Genomic DNA, 14,644 nt, shown 5'->3' on the forward strand with positions numbered 1-14,644 from the left:
CGGATCCAGAAATTCGTCTGATCCGACGATTATTTACATCACGCACTGACAGGTCGTTGGAAAAGTGCGATTATAATTGCAGTTGAATGACTGAATGAAGCTTATTAAATTAACAACTGTCTGCGGACAACATCAAAATGCATGATGCACGACTCAAACAAACTTGAATTAAAGGCTCAACGTAAGCAAATCTATTACGTCTTCGGGTTGAACTATTTTCAGTTCTTAGATACAGAATCTTTTACTTCATTTATTATAACACACTTTGGTTTTGTTATATAAGATAACACAGTTTATTGTTTATGTCCGACGTAGCGTCATTGTCGATAGCAGATGACATACAGGTTTTAAAGTAAGCTTTAAAGTAAGCGCTCGTTATCGTGCCTAAATTAATTTTTTGTTTTCCAATCTAGACTTTCATATCTTAACTACAGAACTTCTCATCTGTGCTATGTTTGGATAACCATTCTACCATGTCCTTATACGAACAAGTGTTTTTTAGATCATTTCTGTACAGTACAAGTCATTTCGTAGTTCATTTGCAAAATTGCTAATGACATTTTAAGCTTCAACAGGGAAAAAAAATTAAATTACAAAACTTTTGCTTATGACTCTCTTGAATAAGTACTACATTAGGTACTTTCCTTGATCGACTGGAAAATCGTACACATTTCTATTCGGGAAATGGCTGTAAAAAATATCACACGAACAACACATAACTCATAACAAAAAACGGTTCCATAGCTTCAGTCTCATTAACATTGTTGAACATAGTTTCACATTATAACATAGATAAACAATCTAGCAACTTTGCCATTAAAAACTGTTCGTAACCCTCTCCCTCAACGCCTATAATTAAACTACTAAAATAATACAAGCAACACGCTCAAATTCATTAACTCCCATAAACCATAAAACGCGCCATCAGGACGTGATTTTATCGGGAACCATTAGTCTAAATAACATATGATTTATATTCGGAGAAATTTAGGTTCCCATCTCTATCCCAGTAGTTTAATTTATATTTGGAAAATGGCTTTTCGTATATATATCCTCGACACTGCCGCGCGCGAAACAACAAAACACTAATGGTTTCATTAGCATTAATAATTTTGAATAGCATTAATCCTATGATACAAATAAATTAAAGTGCAATATGTTGCGTATATAATATCCAATCCAATGGTTTATTATGACAGCTATTCATTAAGCGCGCCCATAATTACTAATTAAATTTCTATGCAATGAACTGGCTTTAGCAGACAATACGTGCCTAGTTTATACACCATGTTTTACAGATGTACGAGCAGATAAAACCATGTGGTGCAGTACATTTCCTCACACATCTTATATAATATCGGAGCTGAAAGTCGATATTTTCCGATAAATTGAAAAAACAAATTTGTCATAGAAAACTGTAAGAGTGTCGCGGTCGTTGAGATTAGAAATGTGTTATGGTATCGTCGATTTTTCTGCGATAAACGGCTGTAATCTCCAAGTGCCATAGAAAGTGTTGAAATAGTTCTTTATCAATGACATCATGCAGACTAATATTTCAGTTGTTGACAGGAAAATGAAGATCAAATAACACTGATAAATTCAATCAAGCATTGACACTCTTTGAGAACATTAATTACGTTTAAAACAGAGACGTAAACTCTGGAGGATTTGCAGTTTCAAACGTAATAGATTTGCACGGCTCATTGACGTGTAAGACTTTCAAAAATTAATCCATATCAAGCTACACCTAGTTAGACTGTAATAATTCTCATAGCAACATCGACATGAATTTAATTTTTTTTCCTTTAATGCCACACCATAACTGGTTTGAAGACATCTATTCAATTGGAAATTGCACAATTCAAATCATATTGAACAAAGTTCATTTTCTACAATCTTTTGTACCTAAGTGCCAGCCAACAGTTCTTAATGCATTCTGATTAACCTTTGGCAAAGATCTATCAGTGTATTCGAGTCGTTGGTTGGCGACTTTGCGAGTATATTGGTTTGAATTCGATAAATTATGAAATTTTGTTTGTTTTTGCTGTACGGGAATACGGTAAATTTATCGGACTTTAATGAAAAGATTTCTTCAATTCCATCTTTTTGCCTTGTCTGACGTCGATGGAAATTACCATTTCCGAACTGGAAATTATATTTGATTTATTTATACCGTTTTCAGACGGTTAGGCAGCCATTCCGAACTTAAAAGATTCAAAAATCAAACAAGAAAATTTTCTTGAATTTCATTGTAATGTCTATTTAGTTATGCAGGACGCTCTTCGTTAACTTGCTTCTTTATTTGAAAATTATTTTTATATATGTCTTCTGCGGCCGTGATGGCACAAAGCGAGATATACAATTCGTTTCTTCTAACATGATTTTTGTATAAATATTGAAATTGCAGCCGGTGAAGATTTTGCAGAACAGGTTTATTTTGCGTATTTAAAATGATGCAAGAGACACGAAAATATTAATATGTATGCGCTAGGCATTAGTCGCAAAAGCGGCTCGTGTTCGAACAATTTGATTAGTTTGACTTTTAATATTTAACCGTTTGCAGAGCAAGTTAAGCTATAACTTTTCGATCTGTTACTTCAATTGTTGAAACGACTGTCTAATGTTCTACTACTTCGTTGGTTTTAACGCACATTTTACCATTAAAAGGAGATAGAGCCCAGAGCACCTCATTTATTTTAGTTCTTGTTGTCGATAACAAATGATTTGTCATCTACACTAAATATAGTTGTTAAACCGATTTTCGACGGTTCCTTTTAAAGATGAATTTATTAAAAACAAATCGTCGTAACACCTCGCAACTTAAAACTGCAGATTAAGCTGAAGGCATTTCGTATTCGTTCCCTTGCATTGACTCATATTACGAACATACATGTACATGCAGAAGAATCCATATCATACCATGAATCATAATTTGCTTAAACAAATACAACTGTTCGGCCCTCAGGGATATCTCTCTTGCTGTGTTCTCATGTCCCAATAACATGTAAACGAAATTATGAAAATTTCTCATGCATTTCGTATTTTGTTTGGATCCGTTTTATCTTCTAAATAAAAGTGAAACAGAAACCAACAACGAGTCGTATACTGTTTCTCCAGACAATTTACTGTTAAAAATCCATATGCAACAAAGTAATGAGACAAGGGACGTTGAGTGACAACTACTTTAAAGATTATTTCACATCGATTACATTTTTAAAGTATCGAGTTTCCGACGACAAACGACCCTTTAGACCTGCAGTAGAAAAAATTGTGAGAAAAATTAAAACCCTAAGATGAGTAATTTTCGTTTAGTTTTCGAATCATCACCTTCTTCGTGGTGAGTTTGTGGGAACATATAATTTCGTGTGTTCGTTGTCAACGAAGGCCCCACGTGGAAATTCTAATAACATGATCATTAGGCTTTAATGAAAAGCCATTCATTTCTAAACGGCTATTCATTACAAATTCTCCATTACATCGAAACCAATAATGTTGTTCGTCTCTTTGCATATGTTAATACATAAGCGACTCAAACCATTTAATTTGAATATTATGGGTACCTTAATTCCCCAATGAAACGAAAGACTGAACGAACATTTCGGTGAATTAACATAATTGAGGTATTATTTTCTATCAGATCTAATCAGTTGAGTTGACAAACAATGTCTGGAAAAGAAGTTACATTTACTTTCATGAAAACGTTGTAAGACATTTTGACCACCATCACGGCATTCAATCTGATTAAAGTCACTACTTATTTACCTATTGTTGATTTGTATCGCGTTGAAAATCGATTCAAATGCTGTAAGAACCTTTATTATTATTACACCCAAAATGCGTACCATCCGAATCGATTCATTCAACCTTTATCACACTGGCTGACATTTTGATAAATGATTCGGTGGGTAACACAGCGTTTGAATGGTGTAAGGCCAGAAGCTGTGTAGACACGAGACGAAGAAGCTGAAAAAAGTAATCAATACCAATTTTCATCTGATTTACAATAATTTCTTATTTTCAATGAAAAACCCATTGAAATGTGAAGCAAAGTCACAATAAATTTTATGTCTGAAATGAGAATGACTCCTACGCTCGCTTCGAATTAATAGTTGTATGGTCGATGTTGAGACGTATAACATGGTTTACCTTTTGACTTTGTTTTATTATTTTGTTTTTCTTATACGAATACGAGTTTCTCTTCAGAGTACATATTGGACACACAGTGCTACCTCCAAAACTATGTGGTATATAGTATCGACGACTGTGTTTTTTTTCCTTCTTTAATAATAAATATGCAAATTTATTCATTTCGTATAACAACTGAATATAAAATCGTATCGTCCGTATAGTAATACTTCAAAATATAAAGCATACGAATCAACACAAATTATAAAGTTTTGTTTGATTATCACTTTGGGTACTGTACACATATGTATATTGCATATATTGAATATATTGTATATGACTTGACAAAAATATATAAAAAAATAAAATAAATAAATTTGTGTATACATGCACGATTGAATCTTGTTTTTCGGTTCGCATGTGTACGTACACCAGAGAGAAAAAAATCGTCTTCCTTTTATATTAAAAAAAAAATCTTTATGAAACAACACAAAAAAAGTGTACATCAATCTTCTCGGGCTCATCTACAGAAATTTGCAAATATTATTTCGAACCGCCTTCCATCAAGCGATACGTACGATATAAAGACACAAAAAAAAACATATTCGAAAAAAAATCGCTTACATTAATAATTGTGAAGCAAAATAAATCCTTTGTGCTTTTAAGCAGCTATAAGCGACAGTATGGCAAATGGTAGAATTATAAAAAATTCAATTTTTTCAATATTTTTTTGCCTTTCTGATTGAATGTTTATTAAAAGCTACCTTCCTACAAGCATTTAAAAGTAATACCAGCAATGATAAATTTCTCATTGCACAGACGAATGTACGTCAAACGCTCAGACGTAATATTAATCTTAAAATAAAATGGAAATGTTCTTAATTACTAGACTGATTATAACACTTGTTGCGTTCTGAGTACATTTATAAATGTATCCATTCCATGTACAACCAACGTCCTCTTAGTGATTGAGCTCTTCTGTGACGTCCTTATAACTAACTTAAATGTTATTAGTACGCTAATTTGAATGTAAACGAAGAATCTAGCACGGCAACCGTCGGTATATCTATATTATCATATTGTGATATTGTGAGAACACATGTCAGTTTACAATTCTTTTAATTGTAGACGGAATTTAACAGTTGAATTACTTCTAAAGTCTGTAATTTGTAATACAATAGACGTTTTACAGTTAGCAGGCACTAGTACGATTTAGTTAATCAATGTGGCTGTGTCTGTTTCTGCTTGGATCAAATGCTGTTACAATCTTTTACTTCATTTGTTGTTTCACACAATTCGATAGATAAAAGACCAAATGCCCAGAGTTCATCGCCTATGTTTGTCGTTGGTTCACTCAATCTACTACTTCTCTTACTTGAATCAAATTATGATTCAAATCTTTTACTTCATTTGTTGTGTCACACATTTCGGCTATATAAAGACATAATATACCAGAGTTCACCGCCTATTTTCGTCGTTGGTGTCGATAACATATGACTATTAGTTTTACAACGAGGCTTCCGATCCAATCACCTCATTTTCTTATACAATTCGAGGAAAGGTACATTTTATCTAACATTCGAACTATGAACCAGCCAATAAATTTCTATGTTAAATACATTCTAACTATGCACGTTGCTCGCAAACCAAATTTATCTAAATTGGGACAAATCTAATTGGCATAACATTTATATATAGGTACATCCTGAACAGCCAGTTTGTTGACGCAATTTTCTGTGTTATACTTTAGTGTCATGATGACAAATTTTCAACTAAACTGAAAATTATTCACACATTAAGTGAATGAAATAACGATACAAAGTCCATGCTAACAGAATGTAATATCCAGTAATACAACAATCGTTCAACAGCAATATATCGTAAAGAAGAAAAATATTTATTTTTTTTCGTTCATTCTATTAAAGTGTGTAAACCGCCTTTTGAAAACCTTCTCAACAAAACATAAAAATTGTTGTCGATTCACCGCATGTGAATTTAATTTTAAAAATCAGCTGTAGGGTTATAACTGCATGCTTCTATTTTATTATTAGCATTAAAGGTAATGTGTATTGTGTTATTGCTTGCGTGTATTTTTATTACACAAAATGTATATATACCACCAGCAGCCGCGAGACTCTCTTTCTCTCTATACTAACGCATATTTTTACAAATATTACATCGTTTTATCGACCGTATATAATAGTTTTCAAAAACACTCATGATTCCAAAGTCCACGGGTCGTTCAAAGTCCAAAGTACTCTGTTTCGAAATTTTCACTTAGCGCGTTCACTATTTGCTTTGTATTGTCTGTTGCCGATGTGTGTGTATCAAAGGTGACATACAATAGTAATAGTAATGGCAATGGAGAGTATCGCAGTTTTGATGGGCGAGAAAGAGTAGAACGTACCGGCGTTTCCGCGATTTTATTCTTCAATAAAATGTGAATGGCAGTTCGTTTTGTATTGAACTGGCTAGTCTGGTTCTATTTAAAAGATATATATCCTACATGTCACTAGCACAGAGTCTCTGCCAGAGACATCGCTCTGACAATCTTATCGAGTGTCTCTAGTAGGTTGATTTGAAGTTGTGATTCACGTTTGAGCTGAAGAAGACACTTGACTACAAATATCGCTACGCTTTCCATGTCAGCATTACCAAGACATGTCTTGATTGATTTGACTTATAATTGAATAATTTGATCAAAATTTAGTGATAAACCGCCATGGCTGACTGATAAACTAATCTACTAAAAAAGTAAAAGTTCAATTTGGTTGAGTGCTGTCTTTATCGCGAAATACGGGCAAAGGTCTATGATTTTATCATGTTATCAAATATCGAAATAAATTTGCCTATAGCAACCGCTTGCTGCTTTCGGCAAAATTTACGTCATACCAGGATTAAGATTAAAGTTAACCCGTAACAATGGGCGGATTATTCAGAGATTGAAACAAAAGTACTTTAGCTTTGCACTCGTGTAGAAATTAAAAAAAAGAGAATGTGTGCGAGGTATTTTCTTTAGTGCTTATCCACCCTAGACACCTTAACTACCTTGATAAGAAACATAACTGAATTTGCTTGGTGACGAATTCACTTCTCCAATCGTATTAAAACCAACTGAAATTCTATCTGAAATGACATTCACTGAGCACGTGCATTTTAACCAGTTTATTCATTTTAAATTAATGTTAAATGCATGCACACATTACATATACACAGGCTCATGTATGGTATACATAAGCATATATAAGAAACGATTATAACGCGCTTGAGAACACTATTATGCTTCTTTCGCGTAGGATATAAGTTGATAAAATGTTCTTTCTGTTCAATGAAAGGGAACTGTTGTTTTGCTTCGTAAAATTGTTTGGTCTTTATGTTCGTCTAGGCCCATACATCTACTCGTTTGCATTTAGCATACCGTGGAATGATTTTAAAACTACAATCTCACAATTTTGCTGACTCTTGAGATAACTTAAGCAGAATAACTCGTTTATCCACAGAGATTTCCATATATTATGTTGATGAACGCACAATTTATGAATGTTTTCGCGCCATTTACTTTTGGGAGAATGATTTAAATCACATTTCCAACTCTGGAGTACATTTTGCACTCTAAAATTGTGGATTTGTCTTGTCATTTTCTTCTTTTTGCCCCGTCCTATCAATATGTTTACGTTGTGCACGCACAAGAAAAAGAGATGTCTTGTGGTAAATTAAATTTGGTTGAAAATACCATTTAAATAGTTCACCAAAACAACAAGTGAACCGGTTTTTTATGCAAATACTTTTTTATTGGTCTGATGTTTATGGCTAAAAATAAATTTTAAGGAAATTAATTTGTTTTGCAGTTTTAACGCAAAAATGCGAAGGCGACCAGAAAATGCCAATTTGTTTGCAGAAATAAATGGTTGTTTTATGAGTCGAAGCAGAGAATATTGTCGTAAATGAAAATTGTTTTTGTTTACTTTTGGTAACATTCAAATATTTGTACAATCCAAGAGTTGCATTGCATATGGAAAGTGTGCAATAAAAGTTTATATTTTTAAGAGACGAAATACTGTCCCATTCAGTGTATGTACACATTGGCTTGATAATTTATTCAATTATTGTATTTTGTGTGCCTCGTGATACTCTCAATATTTTCTGATTTTGAACTGCAGAGAAACAAAGGAAATTGATTTGCTAATTATTCATTCAACGCCATTCAGAATGGCCCGTTCTATTTCTCTTCCGATCAATATTTGCCTGCAGGTGATATTGGATCATCCATTTTAATGATATTGACAATAAAATCACGATAATTGCTAGTTTAATGTTTGATTAGATTAATTTAATATGAAAACTAATCGAAGGTGATGATTAATTTTCATGTTAATCACAAGAAAAAATGTTGTTGCTGTTCAACGCATTTCGTCGGTAAATAAACAGCTGGAAATGGTATAATAACCTATCTCCACTTAATAACTGAAAATAATTCAACATTTTTCTGAAATGAATCAACAATTGAACCTTTCGTGCAATTAATTAAACACGAAAATATTCGACGTAAATAATTCGTGGAAAATGTCTGTTTCTTTACAGAACTCTTAACCAACCCAAAATTAATATTTACTTATGGAAACATAACATTTCGTCTAATTCAATGTGATAAGAACACACTCGTCTTCGCTCTCTTCGCTTCACAACAACTCATATCTAATCGTTATCTGAGATGATAACAAAATAGAGGTGGAATTAAAAAATTTATAATAATAAAACAAAGGACATTATGTCGATGTTTATTCGTTGTCGGTGCAAGTAAACGAGAGACAAAAATAACATCAAACACAATCAACGACATTGATATAGTAGTATATATTTATAGGTGAAACTGTAGTATATTTAACACCTTTTCGCTGGCTGTTGTTGTTGTGTATGATAACGATACGCAAAACAGACTGGAAAAATTTATTTAGGTCAATAAACTATTTGAAGGTACTGTCAGGTTTTCAGTTATTAATCAATTTAAAAAAAAAACATTTTGAAGCCCAACGCTAAATAACAAAATTGTTCAAAACAATGACAAATGAAAAATACAGAGAATCTATCTATAGTACTCATATGGAACTTATATGGAAAAATTGACAATTACTTCCAGAAAAATAAGCCAACTACAGCTAGTGTAAGCTTATATATTGCCATACATATGTTCAAACTAATGAAGTAATAGATTTTATCTAGGCGATACTTTGAACTAATGAAGTAACAGATTTCATCACTTCATAGCGACACCATTTTTTGCCGTTTGCATTCGCTGAAATACGTTGTTCGTTGGATACATAAGATACAATTGGATGAAATTCGCAAATTTGTCATCGAATATCAAAATTAATAATTTTCATGACATAATGCAAACGTGCTGAAATGATTTACAAATTTGCAAATTAAATATTGATCTTAGAAGCAGGTTGAGTCTTAGAGACTTCTGAACAGCACGATAATTCGTTGAAATTTACGAAAGAGCTACACACATTTTCCGAAATGAAAACGATAAACACTGGTGCTGGCTTATATAGAATGAACGTCTTAATCGTTATGCAAATATTTTTTATTTTATTTTCAATTCCATATATTGTTTGTTTACTGACTTTTTGCTTATTTATCTTTTGTTTGTTGAGTGAATTAAAAATAACCATTTAACCCACAAGCACACGCACCGAACTCGACGAGAATTTACATATTTTAGTAAAAAGAATTATAATACAGTTGCTGGGGGTGTCTGAGTTTATCTTATGTTTGTAGCTCGAAGAAGCTTTGATGGTAGATTAGCCTGGTTTTGAAATTTTCGTTTCAAAGCAATTAAGTTGAAAGAAGTTGAAAGATTCTCATGTCTTACGGGCGAATAAATGATAAGCTCTAACCATTGTTATTTTGTACAGCAAACTTATGAACTAATGAAGTAAAAGATTTTCTATCTATCTGATGGAAATACTTTGGACATGATAATATGAGTTTACAGTCTGTAACAGGCTAAGTCTAAAGGATAAAGCACCAATTTGAAAACAGATACGGACCATACTTGTATAAGAATTTAGATTCGAAATTTGCACAAGAGAAACCGCAAAGGATTCCTTAGTAAGTACCAGTTTGAGTGTCTGATATCCTTCTCTCAGAAAAACTGAACTGCCTAGCTATAGCACTGTTTGCCTACAAATTTGACATTCATTAATTCAGTTTTAATGCTAGAACAGTGTCATGGTCTACCACATTCTCAACTTTACTCAAGTACTATTTTTAGGAAAACAATTTCGAATATTTTCTCGAATTTTTCTATTTTTTCCGAATTTTTAAAAAATTTCTTCATCTAGGGAAATGTTGGAAAATTCTCGAAAATGAGAGAAAGTGTTTTCCCGAAAATAGTCCCCGATTTTACTTGAGCTAGTTCTGCCAATCATCTGTGTGCAATCACCTGTACATATAGGAATGTAAACGCCAAGATAGTGACAAGGACGAATAATAAAAATTTATCTTATTAAAACATCCCCTTCATATGTTCAACGCGGTGTCTGTATTTACCGTGCATTGATGTTATCTTCTTCGTATCTTAAGTAAATACAAAAAAAATGTTTTTATTGTCTTTGTAACGAAACAATAATTAGCAGACGACGCAATAAAATTTCATCAAATTAAACAAAATTCTACAACACTGACTGTGCGATTAATCGCGGGCTATAATGTTGTTTAATTTACCCAATTTACCTTTTGTTGTATTGACGAAGAGCTGAAAGTAAAATAACATTGAAAATGGAAACATATGGATAAAATTCAGTCGCAATAAGTTGTATATGGAACTGAATTCACACAAAATATTCAAATTATTTTCATTTAATCGATACATTAGTCACATTTCAGCGACACATGTCTCATTAAACTCTGCAACATTTGTCTGGGTATATTTGAAAAATAAAATAAAATTTTCATATAATGGGAAATGTAAATTGTAATCGGTTTTTATATGCAACCGGATTAAAAATAGACCGTCAAAATAGTAGGGAAAAGAAATTCTGCGCAATTGATTCAATCTCACCTAAACAAACAGCAATATCAAAATTACAATTTTGCTGCTTCACTATCAATTACAATATTTTCTGATTAGGTAGCCTCTTGTCGATAACGTGTTTGTTCAACACTTTACGCTAATAGCCATCGACAAATCCATTAAAACTCGTTTTTTTCCCCATTGCAGGTTTGCAAAGATTTGGACATCAAATGCGAGACTGAGTACTTTGGTCTGGTGCTGCGAAAACCATCCGATAAACCAAAAACGGCCACCAACCACGAATGGATCAACCTACGCAATCCATTGCCACAGATGAACGGTCAACAAATCTTACTGGAACTGCGCGTGAAATTCTGGGTTCCCGCACATTTGATACTGCAAGACAGCGTTCGCAACATATTCTATATGCAGGCAAGAAACGATTTGCTGGAGGGACGATTGAAGGCAATCAGCTGGGAAAATGCTGCCAAGCTGGGTGCTCTGTTGGCGCAAGCTGATGAGATGAAGTATGACGACACTTACGTACCTGCCGAATGTTTATTCACCGAACCAAAAAAGAATTGTGATACGAGTTTCAATGGGAAAGGAAAGAAGCGAAAACTGTCGAAGCAACGATCAGTTGAAGATGGTGTGGGTGACGATGAAGTATCAATACCTCAACAGAAACCGAAATCAGTCTACGAAAAGTATATCATTCGACCGGACATTGAAGAGGAGGACGCAGCCATCCCGTGTGATTTCATCCAAGGAATTGCCAAGGAACATTCTAAGCTGATCAATCTGAAAATGACATCAAAATCGGCTAAATACTGGCTGCTGGAGAGCATATCAAAACTACCGCGATTTGGCGAAGAAATGTTTACGGGAACGACTGTCAACGATACGGCCTGTTGTGATATTAGCGTTGGACCGCACGGTATCGTCGTCTATAAGCCAATGGAACAGATACGGATACCATTTAGTGCTGCATCTTCGGCAACGCCAATGAAAAATCTCTTTCGATTGACATACTTAACGGAAGAGAATTCGACCGAAGTTCTTGAGATTAAGATGTCCCGATCGAAGACTGCAACATGTCTGTATCGCGCCATTACCGAGAAACATGCATTTTATTCCTGCGAGACCGTATGCTCAGATGTGACTACACAGTTTATCAGAGATCTAAAGGTAAATTTGAACACAAAATTTTTGCATAATTCAGTCCAACGAAAACTAAATAATTTTCCTATTAAAGGGTACAATCGCATCGATGTTCAATGTGGACACGAAAAGTGGCCGACTATATGTGTTTGACATTGAGCGCACATGCCGAGAGGTTCACGATCATGCTCGACGGGTTCTACATTTACGGGGCATCGAAATATTCTCTCAATCGACTGATATGCCGGAATTGGGCACAGACTTTGACGATTTGGTGCAGAGCCAAATCGACAGCAAAGCGAAAATGGACGCAAAGATATCGGAGCGAATAGCTGAAGCGTTGACCTGCTTGATTTGTGTGGATCACTCGATGAATTCGATATTTGTCCCGTGCGGTCATGTTTTGTGCTGTGAAAGCTGTGCGTTGAGGTATGTATCGCTGTTGTGTTTTTTTTAAATATTCAATTGAACATCGAATCTGAACCGAGGAAGGGGAAATCGTGTGCAGGCGTTCGGGAAAGAGCGAAAGAAAATTTAACGAGTTGGTGCTTTGTCACTCTATATTGTCCCGAAGTTGAGGCCGAACACCAATAAAATCTAAAATCTTTACGGGCCTACTTACGGTCTTCAGTAACTGCCTCATATCATTTTCCATCTAAAAATCTTCGAGATATTTTTTCGGAATTCCGATTCCAATAATTTTCCACTTTAGAAATGTTGAACTTGAAAGTATATTGCAATAAGTCGGGCTACATCGGATTGTTTTAACTTTTTCTCATTGCTCACGTCTTACATACATTTTAGCAATGAATCTATTACTTCTCTGGATCTAAAATTCGAATCTAAAATCTGCTACTTCATTTGTTGACACATGCATTTTCCGATAAAATAATGAGTTGCTTCTCAATTCGTCATATTATTACTGCCGTTGCCTTCGACAGCAGATAATTATTGGTCACCGATGCTATTACGGTTGACGCCTGGAAAAGTTCTTGAAAGTTTGAAAATTGCATCAGTTTCCAAGTGACCACCTCGACCAAACTAAATATTTCTTCCCACGCCTTACGTTGCGTTTCTCACAATATTCCTTATTTCCTACACTGAACTCTTAAGATCCCGTTGCAGACCTTCAAGCCCCTATCTAATTACATTGTTCAATTTTCGTAATATTGGACGAGACATTCAGATGAAGAGATAAATCAACGGACATTCTGATATCATCGATCGATTGCTTCAGATCTGTAACAGCATTCAATAGATACGCCAATAAAAGCAAACTGTTTTGGGCAGAACTGACAAAAGATTGAACCAAAAACATCCTGCCTATGTCACATCCTCTAACATTTGATTTCTCTTTTTTATTGCAGATGCGAAACGTGTCCCCTTTGCCGTTCACCAGTATCTGCGGTCAACAAAATATTTTTACCAACATTTCAATCAGAACAAAAGCGAACGATTAAAATTTAAGAAAATTGACCGAGAAGCATTACATTAGTTCTCCACCAATAACCTAAAAATTTATTTGAATTTTCGACAAGTGCAGTGTCTCTTCGTGTACACATTCGGGAAAAGTTGACATTAAAATTGGAAATATTCGCGAAAGTTTCGTAACACAAAATGCTTATCTCTACAACGATGCACATCTGACTCAAAAATGCATTTAATTCGGTCCGGAAACAAATGCATTTACGGTGTGTGCATTCAACTTTTTATTTTTTATCAAAATATTACTTAAAATTCATATTTTTTCCAAACGAAACTTTCCAATGCTTTAAACAATTTGTCTAAATCCAGAATTTCTATTGATTAATTGATTGGATTATTTCTTTATAGTTTTTTTTTAGTTTTTAATTTTGTGATTATTAAACCATTAAGGATTTACTATTACGACGATTTTTTTTTGTATTTTTACAATGAATTCATTAAGGATTTTTTATTTTTATGATTATTAGTTACTAATATGCCTAAATGTAACACACTACAATGCAAATAACGTATCTCTATACTGAAAAAGAAAAGAAAATTATTATGTTTAAGGAAGATTATATAGAAGAAGAAGAAAATTATTATACCTAAACGTATGAACAGAAAGTATCATTTAAAAGAGAGAGAAAAAACAATACCAAAATATGGCAAATGTCGAAAAAGAAATAAAGAAAAATAATGAATTTCAAACAAAGTTCCGTGTTTTTATATCTACTACCCTTAATTTCATCTTATCGATTCAATAATTTCAATTTGACCGCTGTTAATCGAACCTCATCGACATCGTACGCCCAACGTTCGCTTATTTCTGCCAAACGTAAGCGTAATCGAAATCCGTTGTCTAATCCAAAACCG

At 33.7% G+C, this 14,644-nt stretch overlaps 1 protein-coding gene across 1 annotated transcript in view; it reads left to right on the forward strand.

Annotated features, from left to right (window-relative positions):
- Window positions 1-14,403, forward strand: part of LOC119082860 (E3 ubiquitin-protein ligase MYLIP) — a 35,108-nt gene extending 20,705 nt beyond the window's left edge. The window contains exons 3-5 of the mRNA XM_037192522.1: window positions 11,351-12,331; window positions 12,399-12,733; window positions 13,672-14,403. Of these exons, the coding sequence (XP_037048417.1) occupies window positions 11,351-12,331; window positions 12,399-12,733; window positions 13,672-13,771 (1,416 nt within the window). The 3' untranslated portion in view covers window positions 13,772-14,403. The remainder of the gene's footprint in view (window positions 1-11,350; window positions 12,332-12,398; window positions 12,734-13,671) is intronic.
- The last annotated feature ends 241 nt before the right edge of the window (window positions 14,404-14,644 follow it).

This window comes from Bradysia coprophila, unplaced genomic scaffold (genome assembly GCF_014529535.1).
Source record: "Bradysia coprophila strain Holo2 unplaced genomic scaffold, BU_Bcop_v1 contig_494, whole genome shotgun sequence".
Taxonomy (NCBI): domain Eukaryota; kingdom Metazoa; phylum Arthropoda; class Insecta; order Diptera; family Sciaridae; genus Bradysia; species Bradysia coprophila.